The sequence below is a fragment of the Cucurbitaria berberidis genome, assembly GCF_010015615.1.
Source record: "Cucurbitaria berberidis CBS 394.84 unplaced genomic scaffold K460scaffold_3, whole genome shotgun sequence".
NCBI classification, from domain to species: Eukaryota; Fungi; Ascomycota; class Dothideomycetes; order Pleosporales; family Cucurbitariaceae; genus Cucurbitaria; species Cucurbitaria berberidis.
In genome coordinates this window covers 356,552-379,864 of record NW_024468937.1, presented here as the reverse complement: position 1 = coordinate 379,864, position 23,313 = coordinate 356,552, and the positions used below count along the sequence as shown (strand labels likewise).

Sequence of the window (23,313 nt, the reverse complement as noted above, 5' to 3'; positions counted from 1 at the left end):
GTGAGCTGAGCGGGCAAAACCTTCATGATTATTGAGATTCTACTGAAATACTTCGCGAAGCTTTGAGAAAGTTGTAGCGCGTGATAACCTACAAACTCCTTCAAGGTTACTTAAAAGGGAATTCGCTACATGATCCAATCGGCTGGGTTTCAGTGTTCACATCTCATCAACGTCGTAATAATTGTCGACCACTTGTGGAGGAGGGCGAATTAAAGGGCGCGCCCATCCATTCCCTACGTCATCTTCATCCTCTTTATCCTGATCCAAGGGGGTCCACATGATAATCTTCTTGCGGTGTCTCCAGGTCCTCTTGTTGAATCTTGCTTTCATATCTCTCTCCTTACTGAAGCCAGTGCGTTGCGTAATGTCTGCGTTGCTGCCGCGCTTCACTAGCACAAGCAGACCCTTCCGTGCGCCTGCTCCTCTCGTCATTTCCTTGTCGTCTGACAATCCAAACTCCTTGATCTTATCCTCCTCATAGTTCTGCTTAAAAACCTCCCACCTATGCGGGCAGAGAACAGATGCACAATCATCTTCTTCCTTTGACCGATAAATCTGTACAAATGCCCCTGATCCTTCACTGTCCCGTTTCATGATGGTCTCGTTCCAAGCTTTGGGTTGAGGCTGACGGCAGATATCGCCAGTATCACGAGACCCATGACTTCTTGACGGACTAAAACCGAGCATGCGCGAACTCCGGGTGATGTAACGAAGCTCCTTCCAGCCGTTGCCGCGATTGATCAGGTTTGTGATGGCGTCATATTCTGGCGCAGCTGGTGGAACTGCCAAGATGGTCAAGCAATCGAGACGAAGCGCAGGGAGTAGCTGGAACACTGAGTCATGTCGATACATCAAATCGTCGAAGCCTTTGAGGTAACGCATCATTAGGAAGCCGGAAAGGCGCAGGTGCCGGATCTTAGCTACGGTAGAGTCTGGGAGCTCGGAAAGCCTGTTGAGCATTGTCTGAGGATCTTCGAAGTTGAACAAAACACGCTTAATCCAAATATCGTGCGTCTCGTTGTGAATTTGTCGACATACACGCAGTAGGGCCAATGAATGTGGGGCAGGTTTCATGAACCGTTCGCCATGACGGGAGGTATATCGAAAACCAAACGTAAGTCTTGTAGAGTTGAATACGAGGGCAAAGATTTCATCGCGGAGTTCTCGGGGCAACTGGAGCAGGCCGTTATGTTGCTGCATGATACGTGTTTGTTGTTAGGGGTTGTCGTCTACTCTGCCCTCTGTGTGTATCTGAGCTGAAGTGGCCACGGGGACAAAATGCCAGGAATGCGTTCAGCGCACGGTGCCCGTGCGATCCACTTTGTTAAACGAGTTGACGCTTTACTCTGTCGGAGATGGGAAGGATATGGTCGCGTGCACAAGGAGGTGGTGGAGCGAAGGCCTCGGGATGCCGTAAATGGTCGGACGCGGGGCTGGTTGCCACCGGAATGGCATGCACCACGACTCGTCACGCTATCTCGCACCTTCATCGCGACTTCGACTATCCGCCATCTCCACAGAGGTTGTACTTCTCTTTCATCAAGTCTGGAAAACGTGTCCTTTGCTATCCTCGTTTGGTCTTCGTTGTTCGGCAAGGGTAGGTACCGGTACCGGTATCAGCTTATCTAGCCGCCAGTATTTGCCTCAGTACATTCTCAACGGTCTCATTCATCCTAGATCCTTTCTCTGACTAAATGTCTCGTACCTCTCTCGCTCATAGTATATCCCTGTTCTTCGAGCAACGCCTCCAGGGCGAAACTCAACGAAAAAGGTATTGGTGGGGCAGTGACTGCGGGCAGACTTGCACCCTCACAATATGCTAGGTCTCAGTAACGCCCAAAGTTCTGATCTCTTTACCTTGAAGCAACGGCACAAGGACGAAGCTCAACTAAAAAAGGTAGTGGCGGGCCAGGGACTGCAGGCAGCTTTGCACCATCACAGTATGCTAGGTCTTAGCGACGCCCTTTAGTTTATATCCCTTTCTCCCTGGTACGCCCGTGTGACCCTTCCATCTAAGTAAAGTGAGTAAGAAGTATTCAGAGTTGAGGGCGGGATGGCTTACACTTCTCCCAAGTAAGTTGACGGAAGTCCACAAAGCTAGATCACTGGGGTCATACATGAGTGCCTCTGCAGTCAATGTCAGGACCACTTGGTCTGTCGGGGGCCCGAAGGTTGCCCCATATCTGTGACCTCCACACTGAGAGGAGACAGAGCACTCCCGCAGGAACGAGCAATGGCCTCCCCACGTTGCAAAGAGCCGGCTAAGGTTCACTGTTTCTCATCAGTGGTGGCAGGGTGGCCCGAGACTGGAGAGGTCTCATGTCAACGCCCGTTAGTACCTGGACAACACGAGGTCCTGTTCCGTGGCTGATAGAAAGGTGCCACCAGCAAAGCTGGAGAAGAAGAGGCAAGGACAACGAGGGGAAGAATGCAGACAGCGTTGAGTTGACGGTCGCGGTCGCGGTGGTGAAGTGGAAGGAGAAGAGGAAGAGGAAGGTATAGATGAGCGTGGAAAAAAGGAAGCAACGCAAGTGCCAAGGCGAGGAGTCTCGTGTGCACTAATCAAACGGAGAAAAACAAGATTTGGAAACACATTCTGCGAGATGAAAGTGAAAGTGAAAGTGAAAGTGAAAGTGAAAGTGAAAGCAAAAGCAAAAGCAAAAGCGATGAATCAAAGGTGACGACGAAACCATGGTGAACTCCACAACTGCGCGCGAGACTCCGGGAAAGACTACGTCTGCTTCGAGCATTGAAAACACCAAGTGGACAGGTTAGGGGGCCATTTCGTTGCTGGTAGATCAAAGGGCAGAGAACTATCAAAGGTTGGTCAACGAGATGCCTTCGCCATGATCTAGCGACGCAGCACATCAACAACACAACGACACAATTGACGCAAAAAGTTTTTACGCTCACCTACATTTCGCTTTTGTCGACACTACACACTCCGTGCAGTGTGAGAACCTTATCTGCCTAACTCAACAACAGCCGCGATATAGAGTCAGTACAAGATCTCAATGTATCCCTAGCTTGGCTGATTGATTCAGAGCAGACACTGTCATGGCGAAAGCTCTCCCTTCTGGCCCTACCAGCCTCGCGACTTTACCAAACGAGTTACTTGACGAGGTTGTGAGCCACCTGGACCGGCCGTCCCTTCTCGCACTCGCCTTGACCTGCAAGCAAACCAAAATTTCCTCGACTGAGAAGCTATACCGGACTTACGTCAACCACGAACCACCTTCCAAGGCACCCTTCCACCTCTTTCTGCGAACGATCTGCGAGCGCCCTGAGCTCGCAGACAAGGTGAGAGAGGTCGACATTCGAGGTTGGCGATCGGAGTATGAGGTGGCGACAGGAGCTGCATGGAGGGGTTTAACGGTCGAGAGCAAGAAGGATAACATCCAGAAAGTGCGGACCGGCCCATACTATCTAAATGTAGACAAGGTCGTACGCGTGTCGAATGCGGATAGGTTCAAGATCTTCACCGAAGCTGCTGTCAAGGCCGGAGTGATCGCAAAAATCGAGTCGTATGCTGTGCCAGCACTGAAGTCAAGTGTGGTGTGGTATACGTCGATGAAAGAGGATAAGGACTTCTTGCGACTCCTGGGACGCGGGGTGGAGGACGCCCAAGTCGTTCTTATGTTATCGCTCCTACCAAAACTTGAAGCTCTTCGAGTCGACGGAATTAGCCCGTATCCTGGTAAGTAACGCCGGTATACCAATTGCATGTGAGACATATACTGACTTAGTACTTCAACCTTTAGTCCTCGACTGGCATCATTTCCTCTCCCGCTCTACCACTGCGCCTCGAGCCCTCCGATGTCTGCAAGTCCGCGGATCGATTACGAAAGCCGCCGAACCAGTTGTAAAGACTAGTTTGCAGGTATTGGATATTCTTCCGAACCTTCAAGATTTGCAGCTGTTTGACATCGCTATTGGAGGGCATCAGTTCACCGTCAATATCCTTCCATCAAAGAAGCTAAGCTCCGTGGTCCTCTCCGTTTCCGCGGTTAGCCTTCGACTACTTCGTAAGCTATTAGATGGGCAGCAACTTACCCACTTCACATACTTGCCTGGCTGTCGGCAGGTTCATACTACCAAATTAGCGGCCTTTTCAGCAGAGGATATTCTAACACGACTCGCTTCTTCAAAGACGACCCTCAAGCAATTAGCGTTTTTCCCAATCGGATCTCCCAACGAGCCATCATCGCTAAAGACGTTCAGCCATCTCACCGACTTAGAGACGCCTCAACCAGGATTGCTGAACGTCTCTCCCGCTGAAGCGGACGAAGAGGTATTAGCGTCTGCTCTTTGTGCAGAAATCCCGAGCACCGTGGTCACGCTATCTCTTCGTTACGTTATTTACGATGCACAGGCTAAAGGAATCCTGAAGCAACTGGCTCGGCTCAAGACCCAAGGCGAGTTTCCGGACCTCAGACTCGTTCGCCTGAGCTTTCTCCGGTCCATGCCATTCTACGCGTTCGGCTGGCCGCCACTGCCTGATCCAGAACACCAGGTTCGCCACGACCTTGGCAAGATCTATCGCGAGGCAGGACTTGATGTGTTGGTATTTCAGGCCGACTGAGGGCGCAAGACCTGTTCGTCATTATGAAGGTGGCACACCGGAGACTCTGTGAAGCTAAGGACTATTCATTTGGGGCTTGATGCTTGGGAAACGCCTAATCGACACGGATTGGGCATTTCATGGGACTTGGTACCGGGATTGGTATTTTTCTTGCGATACGGTGCTGAGATACTTCAGGCTGCTGTTTCATCTTTCAGTTTGATCTGGCTATAAAAGTCGAATGCAGCGTCGACGTCCTAGCTCAGCTTCACGATTACGCTCGTATCGAAAAGCTAATTTACTAAATGATTACGGAGATTTTGGCATACAAGAGTTGGGAGATTGTGAGCGTGGAAAGGATCGTGCTAGCGTACATAGCATCCATGCCAAATGGTCGAAAACTTAGCCAATACCGTTACCTCTACATATAATGTCCTCATGCCTACACGTCCATTTCTTTACTCAAATTCTAGGCTCACACAATTGTAATTACTACGGCCGTTTGTAGAACTTACATGTGGTTTAGGAAGTGTGGCTCAACGTGACGCTCTATGACGTCGCCACCATGACGCGCACCGGTTGCGCCTAGGAAACTAGCTCATGAGCTCACCATAGCCCCTCTACAAAGAAGTCAGCTTACCTGCGACAATACCCGGATATTAGTCACTCTGAATCGCAATCGCCCCCAGATCAAGGCGATACCTCAAATCTCCTCTCGCGACACGACATGGCAGAATTCGCTCCTCCCTCTGTATGCGCCTCGTTCCGCCCTTTCGTAACAAATGGAACTTGAAGCTGACGATATGCGCAGGGCCCGCCTCCGCCAAAGGTTCCTGAAGGCTGGAAAGCGATATGGAATGCGCAATACAGCGAGTGGTTCTTTGTGAACATCTACACGAAGCAGTCACAGTGGGATAAGCCAAATGAACCCGCTTACCCGCCCGGCGAAGGTCCGCCCCATGGCCCACCTCCAGGATATGGGCAGCCAGGGTCGGGAGGCATAGGCGGTCATTCGACAGGAACAAGCGAGAAGTCGGGTTTCGGCAGCAACAACCCATATGCGGGCACTGGCGCGAATATCACTGAAGACGAGAAGCTAGCGAGAAGGTTACAAGAAGAGGAAGAAGCGCGCGCAGGAAGACCAGGCGAACATCGCGGAGCTGCGAACGACTTTTACAATCAGCCAGGCCAGTCACAGGCGGGACAGTATGGCGGCTACCCGCAGCAGAGCGCAAGTCCCTACCCGCAACAAACGCAGACACCGTATCAAGACAACTCTATGCAAGACAAGGGCAAAAGCAAGGGAGGACTTTTGGGCAAGTTGTTAGGAAAGGCAAGCGGCCACAGCTCGAGCTCGTCAAATGCATACCCTCAACAACATGGCCAGCAAGCACCTGGAGGATACTACGGCGGAGGATATCAACAACAACCTATGGGTTATGGCATGCAACAAGGAGGAAGACGTCCTGGTGGTGGCATGGGTGCCGGTGGAGCGCTAGCTCTAGGTGCCGGTGGAGGTCTCCTAGGTGGCGCGTTATTAGGCTCTGCAATGGCTGACGCGGGAGATGGCGGAGGCGACGGCGGTTATGGGGGTGGTGATGGGGGCGGGGACTATGGTGGCGGAGACGGAGGAGGAGATTTTGGTGGAGGAGATGGAGGAGGCGACTTTGGTGGCGGCGGGGATTTCTAGTCTGGTGCAGTCAGAGTGGGATATCATTCCTTGGTTTCTTTTTTTCATGTACAACGACACTGGTGGCCATCTGTAAACGATACTGGCGTTCAAACGCGCCTTTCAAATGCCAAAAATGTTCTAGCAGACATCCCCTACGCCCTAGTCGGGCTATCTCTAGTTTTGTGAAGATACGTTCGGTGCGGACATGTTGTAAGTACATTTAGTCTTCTAGGATAGGCTGCATATGTTGAGATGGTTGTTAACTATGGGTTTAAACGTCATTATCGTTCTCCCAATTGGTACCCACTATCAACCTTCTGATGAGTCTGATGCGATCCGTAAGGAGTCACTCCCTCTCAAGGCAAGGAAGACTCAATATAATCACAAACATCTCCGCACTTAAAAACACCTTTATAGAACCAGTGATAACTCAACTAGGGCGGTAGGCGCTTCGGAAATCCTCTAGCAAACATCCCACCTTTCCACCTATGACGTACCGGTAGTGGGCCTAAATTCCACCGCCCAATCTGCAACACCAAGTTCAGCGCCACACTTCCATCTCAACACAACTTGATGCAAAAAGTCACTTACCGCCTGGCAAACATCATGGCGGCCGAACAGCAGACACGTAACATTGTTATTATTGGTATGAGTTGATTCCACATTTATTCACGAAATGCAAACTGACACGTCTAGGTGGCGGCATAATTGGCTCAACAACCGCCTACTTCCTCTCTCAGCACCCAAATTTCAATAAGGAAAAACATACCATTACTCTTCTAGAAGCGACTACAATCGCAAGCGGCGCCTCAGGGAAAGCAGGTGGTCTTCTAGCACTATGGGCCTACCCAAGCTGCATAGTCCCTTTGAGTTACAAGTTGCACCAAGAGTTAGCTGAGAAGCATGGCGGTGCGGAACGATGGGGTTACAGAGCGGTGCATTGCGGGCAGGTTGATTGTCAAGGTGTTTTGTCACAGAGTAATGACAAGAGTGATGTAAAGGGGGACTCTGTGTCCTTGCAGAAGAGGACGCAAAAGGCGAAAGGACTGCTGAAAGCGGCGGGTATACCGAAAGAACTAGATTGGGTAGCCCCGGAGAGCCTCAAAAGTTACGATGAGATGGGCGACCCGAGCACAACCGCACAAGTCCACCCATACCAGTTCACCACCTCGATGGCAAAGCTCGCAGAAGAAAAGGGGGTGAAGATCGTCTATGGTTCTGCTACATTAATTGACCAAAGCGACGGCGCAGTCACGTCAGTTACGTATAAGAGCAAAGAGACGGGCGAAGAGAAGAAGCTAGCAGCAGACACCGTGGTCCTGACTGCTGGCCCCTGGACAAAAACAATCTGGAAATCTGCACCTATTTCCGCTCTGCGCGCTCACTCCGTCACCATCCGTCCTTCACGGCCTGTCTCCGCCTACGCCCTCTTCACTTCCATCGACCTCCCCCGCGGCAACGGCCGGCGAGCGGAAACCGTCACTCCTGAGATCTACGCGAGGCCCAACAACGAAGTTTACGCCTGCGGCGAAGGCGACCAGCTCATTCCGTTGCCCACCAGTACCGACCTAGTACAGATCGACCAATCGAGGTGTCAAGATATCATCGACCAGGTTTCGTCTGTGTCCGAGGAGCTACGCGACGGAGAGGTTACGGCGAGGCAGGCGTGTTATTTGCCGAACGTGAGTCGAGGTGGTGGGCCCTTGATTGGAGAGACGAGCGTAAAGGGCTTGTTGATGGGTGCTGGACATACGTGCTGGGGCATTCAGAATGCGCCGGCGACGGGTAAGTGTTTGAGCGAACTGGTTTTCGAGGGAAGCGTGAGGAGTGCGGGGATTGGTAGTTTGGATCCTAGGAAGTTTGGGGTGTGAGATTATACGTTGTTACGATTATGTTTGGGTAACTGGTCGAGTAAAGCATATAATGCCTCTTCCTATGCTCCGGACTGGATATGCGAGGAACCAGTCATGGAATGACACCGGCGTGGAGTCAAGCCGATAGATTGGGCAGTTAGTAATAATACCCGTGCTCACGTATCGAAAGGTGCACTACGGGTCTTTCTCTGACCTTTGAAAAGTGACTGTGACTGCCTTGTTTAGCATAATGCGTACATATACACATGAATCAGTAGTAGTTGCAATGCAAACCGCGCCCGCTTCTCGAACTCAAGAACCCCGACATCGACAAAAATAAAACCCCAACGCCGCGCCAAATGCAAGATTTCCTCATCCTCTCCTAATCTCATTCCTCCTCACCCGACCCTGCCTCCTTCCATCCCATACTATATTACCTAAGCCGCACCCACAAAAACAGCAAAATAACAGCGGCAAAGAAGCCTAGCCAGGCTTTCCAGCCTACGCCTGTCGTCTGTGCCATCCTCAACATGCGAGTCATAGTCCCCTTAATCTTGTTCCGCGAGTTCTCGAACTGGTCATTCATTTTCTCAGTGAGCGTGGTGGAGTCGCGGATCTCGTCGCCGATGAGGTGTGTTAACTGAACAAAACGGCCAGTTAGTATCAATTCACAGGTAGGACAAGGAGGTAAAGAACAAAGATAGAGGAGATACCGTACGTACATCTTTAAGCATCTTAACCTTTGACGTCAAAACACCCACATGCTCATCATTCTGGCTCTCCAACTCGTCCATGACAGCCGCAGAATACTGCCCTCTCGAATTCGGCGTGGCACTCCTGAAACTCCCGTCTATATTCCTGGCGCCTCCACCTCCGCCTCCCCCTACACCGTACCCGCTCCCACTACTTGAAGGAAATAGGCTTCCGTTACTCGACGACGACGCGGCCCCGTATGCGCCAAAAGACGGCGTGTGTGCATCGGCTGAGGAAGGAGGTGTGTAGCCGTAGCTGGCGTTGTAGGGCGAGGACCGGGCCTTGTTCTTTGATTTCGAGGGCGAGGCGCTGCGGTTGTAGGAGCTGAAGAGGTCGTCGCGGGCGTCTTGTCTTCCGAACCTAGGGTCTCGTTAGTTGACTTGGCCTTCTCTTCTCCAAGGGATCATGGTGGGCTTGGGCGGCTGTTTACCTGCTAGACATGGTCTATTACTTTAATCTTCGCACGCTGATGCTATGATGTTTCTCGCTATTGCGCGGCACACGATAGGGGTTTTAGTGGTTCGCAGGCTTGTCAGTGGGTTTGCCGGGGTATGCGCGCGGTGCGGAGAGCAATTGTGGACATGCGGAGGACACTTGTCGAATGGGGGTACACTTTTTTGCGAGTGAAGAGTGAGGCGTCGGAGCTTAGGGTTGGGCTAAACGCCGATGAGTCTGGTGTCTAGAACACGTTGTATAAAGAACTCATGGCACGTGTGTAGTCGAGTCAGTGTTGTAGGGCTGCCTTGTGGTTGCGAATCATTGGCAATAGGTACATATAATGGTACGCCTGAAGTCAAACTCACGGTTGTCCTCAAGGGGTGTTCACTCTCACGCACGCAGTGTCAAGACGCCTGTCTGCAGCTACAAATGCATTTCCAAGAAGCTCTCCGACAAGTCAACCTTGGACATTCTCCAAAAGCAGGCTACAAAAGTGTCTGAACATACAATAGAAACACAGGACCCCTCCAAGTACTCCTGCCACCCGATCCTGATGCTTCTGTACAAGTACAAGGAACCTTCTGTTACATATGTGCATTCCCCGCGGCAGAGTCCCGAGGCCGACTTTTACGTGATTCCAAACATGACCATTCACCAAGATTCATGGGCCGTAACGTCGATACCGTTCGTATCATCCACAGCTCATCTTCTCCAGCTCTCTACTCTACATCTAGTACCGAGGTGAACTCGGTCTAGTTCTTGAGGCCGATCTTGTTGAGCAAGCTGCCCGTCCGGCCAGCAATCTTCGCCTTGTCATCGAAGACCTTGAGCAAGCTCTTCCAGACCTGGCCAGGCTCTTGGCTCGCATCAATGGGCTTCCAGATACCCGTCTTTTGATAGTAGGCCACCACGGGGCTAGTCTGAGCGTGGTACGTTGCGAGGCGCTTCTTAAGCGTATCCTCGTTATCGTCTGAGCGCTGGATCAGCGGCTCGCCCGTGGCATCGTCGGTCATAGGGGCCTTGGGTGGGTTGAAGATCTTGTGGTACGAGCGGCCGGAGGCGGGGTGGATCAGGCGACCAGTAATGCGCGAGACGAGGAGGGCATCGTCGATTTGGAGCTCAACGGCGTGTTGGAGGGGCTTTTGGGTTGCGGTGAGCATACCGTCCAGCTTCTCGGCCTGGGTTACGGTTCGCGGGAAACCGTCGAGAATGAAGCCGTTCTTGCACTCCTCGTTGCTCTCCAGCTCAGTCTTGATCATGTTGACCATGATCTCGTCGCTGACGAGACCTCCAGCGTCCATGATCTTCTTGGCTTCTCGGCCGAGCGGCGTCTTTGCCGCGACTTGTGCGCGTAGCATGTCTCCAGTAGCCTGTGCCCGTTAGTATCGAGTTGCCTAATGGCGCTGAACGCCTCATGCCCATGATAACGTACGAGATGGCAGGCGCAGAACTTCTCCTTGATGCGCGGTGCTTGGGTGCCCTTGCCTGTGTTGCAGGTAAGTAGAAGTTCGTCATGGGCCCAGCCTTCATTCAGCACATGAACTCACCAGCACCCGGAGGTCCCATCAAGATCATCCTGACGCTCTCTTGCGACGACTGCGCGCTCCCGCCATGTCCAGACAAGCGGTTCTCAAGTTCCGCGATGCGCTTCTCGAGCCGCGAGACGGTGCTCTTCAGGTCATCGACGACCGTATCCGATATGGGAGCCATTGTGCCGGAATGTGAAGGAGAAATTGGAGAAGCGCCAGGCGACGTATACGACCGAAGTGATGAAGGCGGGGTGGGTGCGCAATGGCAGTTTGTTGAGAGGGACAAGCGATCAAGATGGAGGAGCTGGCTGACGTTGCCGTGGTTGGCGGCCAGTCTAGCCCAAGCTCGGTTGGACGGACGGGAAAAAGCACCCTGCTCCCGACCGACCGACCTCGGTGCGGTGCAGTTACTCATCGGAGATAGTCTGAGCATTCAAAGTATGGACATTCACGATAGAAAGACTATCGTTGCAATTGAAGGGAGATAGTATCGCTATATATGTACGTTTGCGCTCCAAGCCAAAAGTGCCTCATCATAGAGACCTCTTACTTTCGCCTACTCATCAATTCTCATCAGCCAAAACCTTCTTCAACCCCTTCATCTCCAGCTCATAATTCTCCACCTTGTTCTGGCTAGTCATCATCTTCGTAAGCAGGTAGTTTACTCTCCCCGTCGTCTGCGCAGGCTGGCTTCTGAGCTTGCTCAGCAGCAGCAACTCATTCTCACACTTGTCAATCGTCGCATTTTCAATCTTCGACAGGTTGGTAAGGATGGCGAGATCCAAGTGACTCTTCAGCACCTTGTCGTCCGTCAAGCGTTTGAACGCAGAATGGTAGACAGGCTTGCCGGGCTTGATAGTCGATGGTCTGCCGTTCGGGCCTGAGACGATAGAGATGAGCTCCGCTTGTTCGAGTGCTCGGAGGACAGATTCGCCGCCTGTCTTGAACATGTCGTCAAGCAGCACTTCGTTGTATCGTAGGCTTTCTCTCTGAGCGAGTGTCTTAATCAACATCCACGCCTGTTCAGCGTTCCATTGTCTGTTGCCACCTTCGTCTTCCATACCGAAGATGTACATTTTGAGGATCTCAGAAGCCGACTGATCGATGATCTCGTGCACAGCCTTTGTTGGTGTTTCGCCCGTTTTGATTCTCCTTGCCAGGAACTCAAGGTCAGTGAGTCGACCGCCGAGTAAATCGATACAAGTGTCTAACTCGCCGAGATCAGTCCGATGCTCTGACGGCAATTTCTTGGGGGAGCCATCCTTGGGCGATGGGTCATCTTCGACATCGGCATCTAGATGTGTTACAACGAAGCGTTTGGCGACATCAGGACTACAGTCTGATAGGGAAATCTGGCGGAATACGCGGTCGGGCATAGCTTTTGAAAGTGATTTGCTAAATGCGACTTCGTTTGTCAAGAAGATCACATGAGCGACGTTTGTGGTGGTGAGGCGGGCGGCCCTGCGTACTGTCAGCGGGTTTGGGACTGTTGTCAGAGCTTGTGTCTTACCATTCTGCGATCTTGTCGTAAACGATACCACCTTCCTGGCTCTTATGTAGAAAGTTGTCAATAATGACAATGGGCCTGCGCTCTGGGTGCGCTTCAAGCCACTCATCATCGCCAAGATTCGCATCTTTGTCACTCTTGTGTCGAGTGTCCAAGGCGATCTGCCTCAGAGCTAACGTTGTCGTGTTCCAGATCTTGTTTAGCTGAGAGTCAAGAGTCTCAGAGAAGCCAGTTTTGACGCCTGTTGCACCCTGAGCAGCCATATCGATCATACCGCTGATGCTGTTCATCCAGCTGAATACCGGCCTATACCCAACCGACATTGCAGCAGCATTAATGGTAGCGCTGTCGCCTCGGGCTTCTTGGATGGGCTTGCAATCAAGTACGAGCTTGAGTTTTTTGTCCTGCAGAGCTTGCTCGACGACCAACTCGCGTTTGCCGGACCCACGAGGACCCTGCACAATGATGAACGTCTCGGCCGTCTCCATTAGCCACGTTTGTATTTGCTCAATGTTTCCTTTACGGTCATCCCAGATTGCATCCATACCAGCATCATCATCGTCGTGTTTGCCGCCATGAATGATATCTGTGGCGTAGCCTTTGATCCACTTGTAGAACCTGTTGTCTTCGATGTGGAAATTTCTTGTGATATGGGCTTTGACAAAGAACGTCCGGATCCTGTGGTTTGTTAGACTGAGATGTCGAGAAAGAGCACAAAAACTTACGGATCAAACACAATAGCTACCGTGCCAGCTATGAGAGCTGCCACGATCGGAATGATAATCCTCGGATGACCGAAAATCCAATCCCTGATATAACGAGGTTTGATCTTCTGCTCGTATTTGAGCCTCAAGATCGTCCCTTTCAGACCACCCCCCTCGGCTTCCGATACTAGATAACCATGCATGCAGTTCTTTGCCATGATGGCCTTTCCTATGCTCGAGTAGTCCAGATAAGCAAACTTTGGCAGTACTTTGGAGTCCGGAGGCTGCATGACGATGTCTCCTAGCTTTCCGTATGGTCTGAAGTACTGGAAGAGCTGCTCTTGACTCAACTCCACAGCGTCCGTAGCTGGGGCTCCTGCTTCGCCTGAAACAAACTCTACCCTCAACCGCGGGGCAGGCAAGCGCATCAAGTCCTCGACCCATGGCCGTCCCTTGACGACTTTGGCGCGCATGCGACGCCACGGGCTCCACCATGGCTTCACAGGCTCATCTCTCAAGTACTGTTGTAGTACTTTTTCGATCTCGGAGGCTGAGGTGCTACTGTCATATGAAAATTTGACAAAAGCACCACCTTCTCTCATGCGAGGAAGGACTTCGGTGCCCGTAATTTGCAGGTTGCGTTTGGCTTTCGCCCTTTCGATCACGCTGGTCGGATCTGTGCCAGAAATAGCAGGACTGACAAGTTTGTCCAGAATTCTTGGCATTGGCAGTCCTAGGATCTTGCGTATTTGAATAGGAAAGACATTGTTGAAGAACAAAATGCCCTCGTTAGGTCCAGCACTAATATGACCAGTCTTGTCTTCACCCGCTTGGAGGGTTGAAGTATATCGGCCCGAGACAATCCATGGTTTAAGAGAACCTGAATTTGAGGCTCTGAAAAGCGGATGGAGTGTTGGGTATGTGGTTCTGATAAGCTGTTAGCATCCTTGCGATGACTTGCAGCCGTCGCAAAGCTTCTTCGACGTACCTAGTCAATTCCTGCAGAGGGCGTCTTCCAGCATGATGCCAGCCTGGACGGGGTAACATATTTATTTGTCGAAGTGCTACCGGCGCATATCGAACGTAATACGGCTAGAATCGCAAATCATTTGTTGACTGTCGTAAGGTGATCGTGAGCGAGTCTAGAGGATGGCCCAGGCGCGCGTGACGTCATGTGCCTTTTCTTGGCAGAAACTTGCAGCATGGGTCAAAGAACGTTTACATCCTCAAAATCACCACGAAGTAGTTCAAAATTTGCAATGTAAAATAATTGATTTGCATATATACACAAATTGATAAGTAAAGCATGCTATACACTGCAAATGCCGCCCAGATGACTCCGCCCACTGAAAAAGGTATCTTGCAGGTAAACGATACAAAATGCGTGCAACAGCCCCAAACGCCTAATATCTAAACATCATGACTCTTATCCCAAAACATATCCCACATCAGTCTTTTATCCAAGCCGTCTTTTCATGCCCTCTCTTTCGTATGCGTTCGTTATATCCAAACACGTTCAAGCGGCAGCGGTGATGAGTCCTTTAGGAGAACCATTTGCCTTGCATATGACCTCATAAGGTGGGCGCTTGACGATACCACCAGTAACAGGTAGTGAAGTTCCGTAACCGGTGAGGAATGAATCGACGTCACGAGCGCACTGGCGACCCTCGTTGATGCCCCATACGATGAGAGACTGACCGCGACGACAGTCACCAGCAGCAAAGACACCAGGCAGGTTGGTGTTGTAGTGACCGGGAGGCGTCTTGATGTTTTTGCGCCCATCAAGTTCGACTACGTCGCTCATGACGCGCTGCTCAGGACCCAAGAAACCCATAGAGAGCAGGACGATATCGGCGGGGAAGAACTGCTCGCTGCCCTCGACGTTCTTCATGTCCCAACCGCCAGAAGCGGACTTGGTCCACTCAACACGAACAGTGTTGATACCCTTGACTTTGCCGCTGCCGTCGTCGACAAAGTCCTTGGACATGACACAATACTCACGCGGATCCTTGCCCATGTGAGTCTTGACTTCGTTGTGGCCATAGTCCGTTCGGAAGATACGGGGCCATTGCGGCCAGGGGTTGTCGCGAGAACGCTCTGGTGGAGGCTGAGGTAGTAGCTCGAAATTGACAACGGATTTCGCACCGTGACGGACAGAGGTACCGATGCAGTCGTTACCAGTATCACCACCTCCGATGACAATGACGTGCTTGTCCTTGGCAGAGATGTACGCATCGTCGGCCAGGTCAGAGTCGAGGAGAGACTTGGTGTTCTTGTGTAGGAACTGCATGGCGTAATGGATGCCCTCAAGGTTGCGGTTGGGAATTGGGAGGTCACGGGCAACAGTGGCACCAGTAGCAAAGATAACTGCATCGTACTGGGCACGAAGAGAGTCAAGGTTGGGCGAACCCTCTTCGCCAACAGTGACGCCAGTCTTGAAAGTGATGCCCTCGGCGGCCATGAAGTCGACGCGACGCTGAACCACCTTCTTGTCGAGCTTCATGTTCGGGATTCCGTACATCAAGAGACCACCTACACGGTCGGCGCGCTCGAACACAGTCACAGTGTGACCCGCTTTGTTGAGCTGGTCAGCGGCAGCAAGACCAGCAGGGCCGGAGCCGATGATGGCAACGGTCTTGTCAGAGCGGTGCTGGGGCGGCGATGGGATCATCCAGCCCTTCTCGAAACCACGATCGATGATTGCGCATTCGATGGACTTGATGCCGACAGGGTCCTCGTTGATGCCAAGCACGCAAGCACCCTCGCAAGGAGCGGGGCAAACACGACCAGTGAATTCAGGGAAGTTGTTAGTTTGGAGGAGACGATTCAACGCGTCACGCCATTGACCCTAGGCATAATTAGCATTACGGTGATGCGCCCGTGTTTAGAAAACACAGGGGAGGGGGCAAGGGAGCTTACCTGGAACACCAACTCATTCCACTTGGGAATAATGTTTGAAATCGGGCAACCAGTGTCGGACTGGCAGAAGGGGACACCGCAGTCCATGCAGCGGGCGGACTGATACTTGAGCTCGTCCTCGTTCAAGCGCTGGGAGAGTTCGGCCCAGTCACGGGTACGTGTCTTGGGGTTGCGATACTTCTCAGAGCGACGCTGGTACTTCATGAAACCGCGCGTCTTGTCAAGAACAAGCGCCTTCTTCTTCTCCGCTTTAGCATCGGTAACGCTCTCCTCGATATCGAGAAGATCGCTCTTCTTCTTCTCCTTAGCCTCCGCTTCGTGCTCCGTCTTCCGGGTTACTTCGTGGGCTGTTCGCACCGGGTTGCCGGCGAGGAGCGGGAGAGGATATTCCGACTTCCTCTTCTCAGCTGCCTTGGCCTTCTCCTCGAGAAGCACACGCTTGTAATCCACGGGCATGACCTTGACGAAGCGGGGCAAAGCACGCGTGAAGTCGAGGAGAATGCGGGCGGCGAGCTCGGATCCGGTGTAATGATGATGATCTTCAATGAGACCACGAACAAAGGCGATCTCCTCGGGCTCATCGATACCGGAAAGCTCAACCATCTCCTGGTTGACTTTCTGCTCGAAGTCGTGGTGGATGTCAAGGACGTAAGCAATACCGCCGGACATGCCAGCAGCGAAGTTACGTCCAGTGGAACCAAGAACAAGGACACGACCACCAGTCATGTACTCGCAACCGTGGTCGCCAACACCCTCAACGACAGCTGTGGCGCCAGAGTTGCGGACACAGAAACGCTCAGCAGCAATACCGCGGAAGTAGCAAGTACCGCGAGTAGCACCGTACAAGCAGACGTTGCCAATCAAAATATTCTCCTCGGCGCGATAGACTGCATTGCGAGGAGGGTAGACAATCAGACGACCTCCAGAGAGACCCTTGCCAACGTAGTCGTTAGCATCACCCTCGAGCTCAAGAGTGACACCAGGGGCCAGGAAAGCACCAAAGGATTGACCAGCGGAACCACGGATGTTGACGTGGATGGTATCCTGCGGTAGACCAGCCTCTCCATAGCGCTTGCTAATGTGATAGGAGAGAGTAGCACCAAGAGCACGGTCGGTGTTGACAACATCGCATTCAATGCGCGCGGGCAGGCCCTTCTCAAGAGAAAGTTCGGATTCGGAGATCAACTTGTTGTCAAGGCGAACGTGAAGTCGGTGGTCTTGCTTGCGGACGTTGAATGTGGCAACGCCAGGTCGAAGGGTGTGCGCAGGGGTCAGGATCAAAGACAAATCAATGTTCTCAGTCTTCTCGGTACGAAGATCGTCACGGATGCGGAGCACCTCGCAATGACCAACCATGTCGTTGATGGTACGGAACCCAAGCTTAGCCATGATGGCTCGGAGCTCATTGGCAATGTAGTAGAAGAAGTTGATAACGTGCTCTGGCGTACCAGAGAACTTCTTCCTGAGCTCGGGGTCCTGGGTGGCGATACCTACGGGGCAAGTGTTCAAATGACACTTGCGCATCATGATACAGCCCATAGCGATCAGTGGCGTTGTAGCAAAGCCCCACTCCTCGGCTCCAAGTAGACAGGCAATGGCGACATCACGTCCAGTGCGAAGTTGACCGTCAGTCTGGACGATGACACGACCACGAAGATCATTCAGGACGAGCGTCTGATGAGTCTCTGCAAGACCCAACTCCCAAGGAAGACCAGCATACTTGATACCAGTCCATCTAGAAGCACCGGTACCACCATCGTGACCGGAGATCAAGATGTGGTCAGCCTTGGCCTTGGCGACACCAGAAGCGACAATACCAACACCAGTCTCGGAGACGAGCTTGACAGACACGCGGGCACGTGGGTTGGAGCACTTCAGATCGTAAATCAATTGCTTGAGATCCTCGATCGAGTAGATGTCGTGATGTGGTGGCGGGCTAATGAGACCGACACCAGGAGTGGAGTGACGGGTTTTCGCGATGGAACCTGACACCTTGTGTCCAGGAAGCTCGCCACCCTCACCAGGCTTAGCACCCTGGGCCATCTTGATCTGAAGCTCGTCGGCATCGGCAAGGTAGTTGGAGGTGACACCGAAGCGTCCAGATGCGATCTGCTTGATGGCAGAGCGCATCGTGTCACCGTTCTCCATGCGCAAGCTACGCTCGGGGTCCTCACCACCCTCACCAGTGTTGGACTTGCCGCCAAGTCGGTTCATGGCGACAGCAAGGGTAGAGTGAGACTCCATGGAGATGGAGCCGTAAGACATAGCACCAGTTACGAAGCGACGCACAATGTCGGTCCAGGGCTCCACTTGATCGATGGGAATAGGGCTGCGGTCATCAAAGCTGAAGTCAAGCAAACCACGGAGCGTGCAGTCCTTGATGCGTTCGTACTCAGCAATGGAGTAAGCTTCGTACGACTTGTCGTTCTTTGTGCGAACAGCATCCTGAATATTGGCCATAGCAGTTGGGTCGTTAACGTGAGGCTCGCCTCCGTCACGCCAGTGGTATTCACCAGTCTCAGCAAGACCGGGGATCTCGACGATGGGTCGGGAAGGATAACCCCTCTCGTGGAATGCGAAAGCGTCCTTGGCAATCAGTTCAAAGGTCATACCCTTGATACGAGACGCAGTTCCGGTGAAGCAGCGGTCGACAACAGAGTCATCGAGACCGAGAGCTTCGAAAATCTGGGCACCCTTGTATGACTGAATGGTAGAAATACCCATCTTACTCATGACCTTCAAGATGCCACCATCACAAGAATGCTTGTAGTTGTCGATAAGCTGCTCGGGGCTGAGCTTCTTGCGGATGAGGCCCTCGCGGTGCATCTTGAGGATGCACTCAATAGCGAGGTACGGGCAAATGGCATCAGCACCATACCCGACGAGGACACACATGTGGTGAACCTCGCGGGCCTCGGCGGTCTCAGCGACAAGGGCGACGTTCGAGCGCCACTTGTTGCGGACGAGGTGGTGATGCACCATACCAGTGGCCAAGCTGGCAGAGACAGCTACGCGATCAGCATTGGCAGCACGATCGGTTAAGACAATGATGCTGTCGCCAGCGTTGATACCCTCGGTAGCGGCCTCGCAGATGCGATCGAGAGCGTTCGTGTAGCCATCGATACCTTCACTCTTGGCGAAGGTGATGTCAATAGTCTTGACCGTCCACTGAGGGTGCAGCTTGTAGGTTTTGGTCATGGCCTTGAACTCTTCGAGAGACAGAACAGGCGATGGCAGTAGCATACGGCCGCACTGCGACTCATCCATCTCCAAAAGGTTACCCTGGGGTCCAACGTAAGCCTCCAGAGACATGACGATCGCCTCGCGGATGGGATCGATTGGAGGGTTGGTGACCTGAGCGAAGAGCTGGCGGAAGTACTCGGGGAGTAGACGAGGTTGGGTGGCCAAGCATGCAAGAGGAGCATCGTTACCCATGGACCCAAGAGCTTCCTTGGAGTCGGCAGCCATGGGACCCAGGATCAAGCTGACCTGCTCAAGCGAGTACCCAAATGCTCGTAGGCTGGGATCTTCGTGGAGCTTGCTCTCAGTAAGGGTGTGTGAGAGATCGACACCCTTCTCAGCGACTGCCTTTAGGATCTTGGGGAGAGTCAGGAGGTTCTTCTCGACCCACGCGCGGAAGTCATTTCGCTCTGCGACAGTCTTCTTCAACTCGGCGTCATCGACGATTCGCCCAGCGACAGTATCGACCAGCAACATCCTACCAGGCTGCAGACGGCCTTTCTGTACAACGCGCTCGGGCTCGATAGAGATGGTACCGACTTCGGAAGCGCAGATGATACGGTCGTCGTCGGTTACATAGTAGCGGCAAGGACGAAGACCGTTCCGATCAAGGTTGGCACCACAGTATCGGCCATCGGAGAAAGTAAACAGAGCCGGACCGTCCCAGGGCTCCATCATGCAACCGGCCCACTCGTAGAAGGCCTGCTTGGCGGGGTCCATGGTGTGGTTTCCTTGCCATGCCTCGGGAACCATGAGCATGACTGCTTCTGGGAGGGAGAGAACACCGTTGATGGTTAGCAGCTCGAGAACGTTGTCGAAAGCCGCAGAATCTGAACCACCGTCTTCAACAATAGGATAGAGCAGGTCAAGATCGTCGCCAAAGAGACTGGACTTCATGACACCCTCGCGTGCTCGCATCCAGTTCTTATTTCCTCGCAGTGTGTTGATCTCACCGTTGTGAGCAGCCCATCGTAGAGGCTGAGCGCGGTCCCAACTGGGGAAGGTGTTGGTCGAGAAACGAGAATGCACCAATGCGAAGTGGCCTTCATAATCGACATTTAGAAGATCGTGGTAGTACTCGTAAACCTGCACTGGGGCCAATTGACCTTTGTAAACAATGTTCTTGTTGCTCAGGGAGCAAATGTAGAACCAGTTGTGGAGACCGATAACGTGTGTTGCGCGCTTTCGCATGATATACAGCTGTCGCTCAAAGTACCCGTTATCGTACGTCTGTTGGAAGTCGGGCTTCGGCTCCCTGCCCTCGCCATATGCGGTCTTCAAGACTACGAATGGCTGTAGAATGATGGGCTCTCGTGACAGTGCGGCAGGTCCAAGAAGTGTAGAGTCGCGTGGTACCACTCGCCACCCGAGTACTCTCAGGTCCATTTGATCGGCAACGTCCTCGAACATGGCCTTGGTCTCATCCAAGATTGTAGCGTCCGGCTTGAAGAACAGGTTACCGGTGGCATACTGGCCAAGCGCTGGCAGCTTGTAGCCCTGCTCGCGCTCAAACTCCTTGAGGAAAAATTTGTGGGGGATGGAGGTCATTACACCTGCACCGTCGCCATCTCGGGCGTCTGATCCCACGGCACCGCGATGCGTCATGTTGCATAGCAATGATCGTGCTATACACTTTGTCAGTCTTCTATACGCATGTTCAGCACTGCTGTTGGCTCTTACCATCTGAGACAATCTTGTGGCTGGCCTTTCCCTTGATATGGCTGCCAAATTGTTAGTCGTCACAATTACTACACACTCCCAATTGTGGGTATCACTCACGCAGCGAAACCGACACCGCAAGCATCTTTCTCTAGTTCCGGGTCATACAGACCCTGCTTCAAGGGAAGCGCGCCCGCCCAGGACTTGTTCTCTGGGCCATCTTGATAAGCAAACACCGAGGTTTGCTCCTCTTCGATCTGGGTATCCTGGGGCAGTTTTGTATCTTCGGTAAAAGCGACCCGACCCATTATATCGGCAAAAGGCCGAATTTCTGGGTTCGTTGGTGTCTGGTATTGGGGGTGGGGTGTCGAAGTAGGCGGTGGCGGGGTTGCTCGAGGCTTTGACGGTGAGCTGCTGCTCTGGTATTGTCTGCTGAAGTCTGAGTAGAAAGTTAGTTGTACAGTCGCGAGGTATAGTTGGTTGTGGTTTGAGACCGGCTCCAAGCTTAGCTCCAAAGTAAACAAGGTGAGTGGGGAACAATTGCGGTGGAATCAGATTCGCAGGCGTCAATCATGCCCCGGAAGTAGCGAGGTGATGCGCCAGCACCGTCGCCAGCATGCCTCTCGAAGATAATTAACAATTGGAGCCTATGACGCTGTCCCTAGCTTCAGAGGCGCCTGATAGCTGTTCCCAGCACCAGCACATGCTGATAAGAAGGTGGGCGAATGGGGTGGCGCGGGGTTGTGCTCAGTAGGAGGTCGGGCGCTCGCTAATGTTGGTCGTACATGGCCAGGTGGTGGTGGTGGACGTAGCGACGCAGCAGCTTGTATGTATGCCGGGAGAGGCGTGACAGGTGCAACAGAAATTACCAGACATGGCGCGGCTAGACTTACTTGTGGTAGGAGCCAGGTGGAACAGGCCTTTGGTGTGGGCTCGCGGTGTTCCGAGAAGCGACTTGGAGGGGGGGATAAGAGAGATGAGGGAGAGAAGATGGGCGCGGGAGCGTTGGTGGGAATGCTTATGAATAAGAGAGAAGAGAGCGGAGGAGGGCTGCTGGTGGGGTGGATTTTTCCCAAGTGCGCTAGACACCTTCACTCCGACGTCGTCCAATTACCGGGCTACAAGGGCGTCAATCGAGGCCTGGTCAGTGACTCTGGGGAGCGTCTTCTCCGCTCGTCTGGCTGGGTGCGCTGGAATTTGCGGGCTTGGAAGTGGTCTTGGGACTTTATGAATTGCATCTATTTCATCTCGTGTACATGGATACAAGGTCTCAAAGCGGAAATATGGCAACCTGGGAGAACCTTTGTCTCGAGCCGCTCCAGGGCAAGAATGAAATCGCCTTCCGCTCGCTGGTGCCGCAAAAGCAACAGCATGGCCCAATTGGCCGTTTCGCTAGCTAGCATGGCTCGCTTTGAGTTGCTAGCGGCCATCTTGTTAGCAATGCTTGTGTGTGTCTGGCTGGAGGCACTGCACTCTGCAGCGTGTTGCGCATGCAAAACTGCCTGTACCCCACGGTTTTCTGCCGCCCCATTACTGTAAGCAGGACGAGATAGGCTGGCAGTGCAGGCGGTCAGCGGTTCGCTCCTCGGTGCGCCCAATCCTGGGCTCCGAAAGTCGCTTTGACATTGGGTCCATGACTGGGTGGTGCAGCTTGCATGTGCGTTTCCGCGCTCTAAGCTCCACCGGCCAGATTGCCGCGGCTTGCCCACGCCGCATCATCTGAATCCCAAACACACCAATTGGCCCGGCGGCCTCCCATCTTGTGGTAATTCACCAACGTCATCTCCCTCCTTATCTGCCCGGCCCCCCCCAGACGGCAGCCAAGGGCGGACGTTGCGCTATGCGGCTTGAATGCTCAAGCCTCGTTGGACGGGAGATGGAAATCCCCGCCATTTCTCCAGCGGAGCCCTCGTTGCAGCGTCTGGGTGTGTGCTCATCGTCATCACTTATTACTTATTATTATATGTTGAAGAGTACCGCGACTTTTCTTCGCTACTTGAACACCAAGCTCCCAGGGGCACACTCGCCACTAGTTGTAGTAACCACCATCTCGCAAATTGGCACACCCTGGGCCGCAATCCCCACGGCAGGCGAGGAGGCAGCGTCTCCATCATGTCGGAAGAGACCGGAATGCTCACACGGCAGTACCTATCGACTCGTCTGCTATTTCCATGAGTCACGAGAACAACCGGACTTAATTCCTCCACCAGCGCATCCAACCCCATTCGAAACTTGTTGAACACGCCGATGTCGCCTCCTTTGCTGTCGGTGGAAATTGACCAGCGGATACGGTAGGCATCTGCGCTCGCGTCCCAGCGAGCGACCTGATGTCTGACGTAGTCCACGTAGCCAATGCACTTCCGCTTTGGGTAACAGAATGGCAAGAGAGGGGGAGTTTCCCGGGAACTGCCTGATGCGTGAGAATGCTTTGTCACAGTCGAGTCTCACCTAATGAAGAAGGTAGAGATCTGTTGGTTT

General features: G+C 52.9%; 8 protein-coding genes across 8 annotated transcripts; 3 read left to right on the top strand and 5 right to left on the bottom strand.

Annotated features, from left to right (window-relative positions):
- Window positions 1-8: 8 nt before the first annotated feature.
- Window positions 9-1,516, bottom strand: K460DRAFT_365544 (uncharacterized protein). Its single transcript, XM_040933198.1, has one exon. It carries the CDS (start codon window positions 1,198-1,200, stop codon window positions 157-159), a length of 1,044 nt encoding a protein of 347 aa, XP_040787167.1. The 5' UTR covers window positions 1,201-1,516; the 3' UTR covers window positions 9-156.
- A 1,541-nt stretch (window positions 1,517-3,057) lies between these two features.
- Window positions 3,058-4,582, top strand: K460DRAFT_404892 (uncharacterized protein; the record flags this gene model as incomplete). The annotated part of the gene is made up of 2 exons (XM_040936777.1): window positions 3,058-3,697; window positions 3,762-4,582. The coding sequence occupies 2 exons, from the start codon at window positions 3,058-3,060 to the stop codon at window positions 4,580-4,582; spliced, it is 1,461 nt and encodes a 486-aa protein (XP_040787166.1).
- A 604-nt stretch (window positions 4,583-5,186) lies between these two features.
- K460DRAFT_416000 (uncharacterized protein) lies at window positions 5,187-6,318 on the top strand. The gene is made up of 2 exons (XM_040937768.1): window positions 5,187-5,312; window positions 5,373-6,318. Exons 1-2 carry the CDS (start codon window positions 5,289-5,291, stop codon window positions 6,249-6,251), a joined length of 903 nt encoding a protein of 300 aa, XP_040787165.1. The 5' UTR covers window positions 5,187-5,288; the 3' UTR covers window positions 6,252-6,318.
- A 521-nt stretch (window positions 6,319-6,839) lies between these two features.
- Window positions 6,840-8,104, top strand: K460DRAFT_376256 (FAD dependent oxidoreductase; the record flags this gene model as incomplete). Its single annotated transcript, XM_040934861.1, has 2 exons — window positions 6,840-6,879; window positions 6,930-8,104. 2 exons carry the CDS (start codon window positions 6,840-6,842, stop codon window positions 8,102-8,104), a joined length of 1,215 nt encoding a protein of 404 aa, XP_040787164.1.
- A 415-nt stretch (window positions 8,105-8,519) lies between these two features.
- Window positions 8,520-9,280, bottom strand: K460DRAFT_354498 (uncharacterized protein; the record flags this gene model as incomplete). Its single annotated transcript, XM_040931793.1, has 3 exons — window positions 8,520-8,726; window positions 8,809-9,199; window positions 9,270-9,280. The coding sequence occupies 3 exons, from the start codon at window positions 9,278-9,280 to the stop codon at window positions 8,520-8,522; spliced, it is 609 nt and encodes a 202-aa protein (XP_040787163.1).
- A 299-nt stretch (window positions 9,281-9,579) lies between these two features.
- Window positions 9,580-11,039, bottom strand: K460DRAFT_394448 (adenylate kinase-like protein cytosolic). Its single transcript, XM_040935995.1, has 3 exons — window positions 10,825-11,039; window positions 10,710-10,762; window positions 9,580-10,647 (listed from the first exon to the last, which is right to left on the bottom strand). Exons 1-3 carry the CDS (start codon window positions 10,985-10,987, stop codon window positions 10,030-10,032), a joined length of 834 nt encoding a protein of 277 aa, XP_040787162.1. The 5' UTR covers window positions 10,988-11,039; the 3' UTR covers window positions 9,580-10,029.
- A 207-nt stretch (window positions 11,040-11,246) lies between these two features.
- Window positions 11,247-14,132, bottom strand: K460DRAFT_335478 (uncharacterized protein). The gene is made up of 4 exons (XM_040930951.1): window positions 14,006-14,132; window positions 13,039-13,944; window positions 12,317-12,991; window positions 11,247-12,267 (listed from the first exon to the last, which is right to left on the bottom strand). The coding sequence occupies exons 1-4, from the start codon at window positions 14,062-14,064 to the stop codon at window positions 11,370-11,372; spliced, it is 2,538 nt and encodes an 845-aa protein (XP_040787161.1). The 5' UTR covers window positions 14,065-14,132; the 3' UTR covers window positions 11,247-11,369.
- A 455-nt stretch (window positions 14,133-14,587) lies between these two features.
- K460DRAFT_385421 (glutamate synthase) lies at window positions 14,588-21,411 on the bottom strand (the record flags this gene model as incomplete). The annotated part of the gene is made up of 4 exons (XM_040935537.1): window positions 20,956-21,411; window positions 20,857-20,897; window positions 15,937-20,801; window positions 14,588-15,865 (listed from the first exon to the last, which is right to left on the bottom strand). Coding segments are annotated over exons 1-4 (6,372 nt in total), but the record flags the coding sequence as incomplete, so codon positions are not given.
- Window positions 21,412-23,313: the final 1,902 nt, after the last annotated feature.

Coding starts and splice junctions, on each gene's coding strand:
- K460DRAFT_416000 (XM_040937768.1), top strand. CDS start 5,289: ATGGCAGAATTCGCTCCTCCCTCT. Junction 5,313..5,372: donor CAGAATTCGCTCCTCCCTCT/GTATGCGCCTCG, acceptor CGATATGCGCAG/GGCCCGCCTCCGCCAAAGGT.
- K460DRAFT_365544 (XM_040933198.1), bottom strand. CDS start 1,200: ATGCAGCAACATAACGGCCTGCTCCAGTTGCCCCGAGAACTCCGCGAT.
- K460DRAFT_394448 (XM_040935995.1), bottom strand. CDS start 10,987: ATGGCTCCCATATCGGATACGGTCGTCGATGACCTGAAGAGCACCGTC. Junction 10,763..10,824: donor GATGGGACCTCCGGGTGCTG/GTGAGTTCATGT, acceptor CCTGCAACACAG/GCAAGGGCACCCAAGCACCG. Junction 10,648..10,709: donor AGTTCTGCGCCTGCCATCTC/GTACGTTATCAT, acceptor TAACGGGCACAG/GCTACTGGAGACATGCTACG.
- K460DRAFT_335478 (XM_040930951.1), bottom strand. CDS start 14,064: ATGTTACCCCGTCCAGGCTGGCATCATGCTGGAAGACGCCCTCTGCAG. Junction 12,992..13,038: donor GTAGCTATTGTGTTTGATCC/GTAAGTTTTTGT, acceptor AACAAACCACAG/GATCCGGACGTTCTTTGTCA. Junction 12,268..12,316: donor TACGACAAGATCGCAGAATG/GTAAGACACAAG, acceptor GACAGTACGCAG/GGCCGCCCGCCTCACCACCA.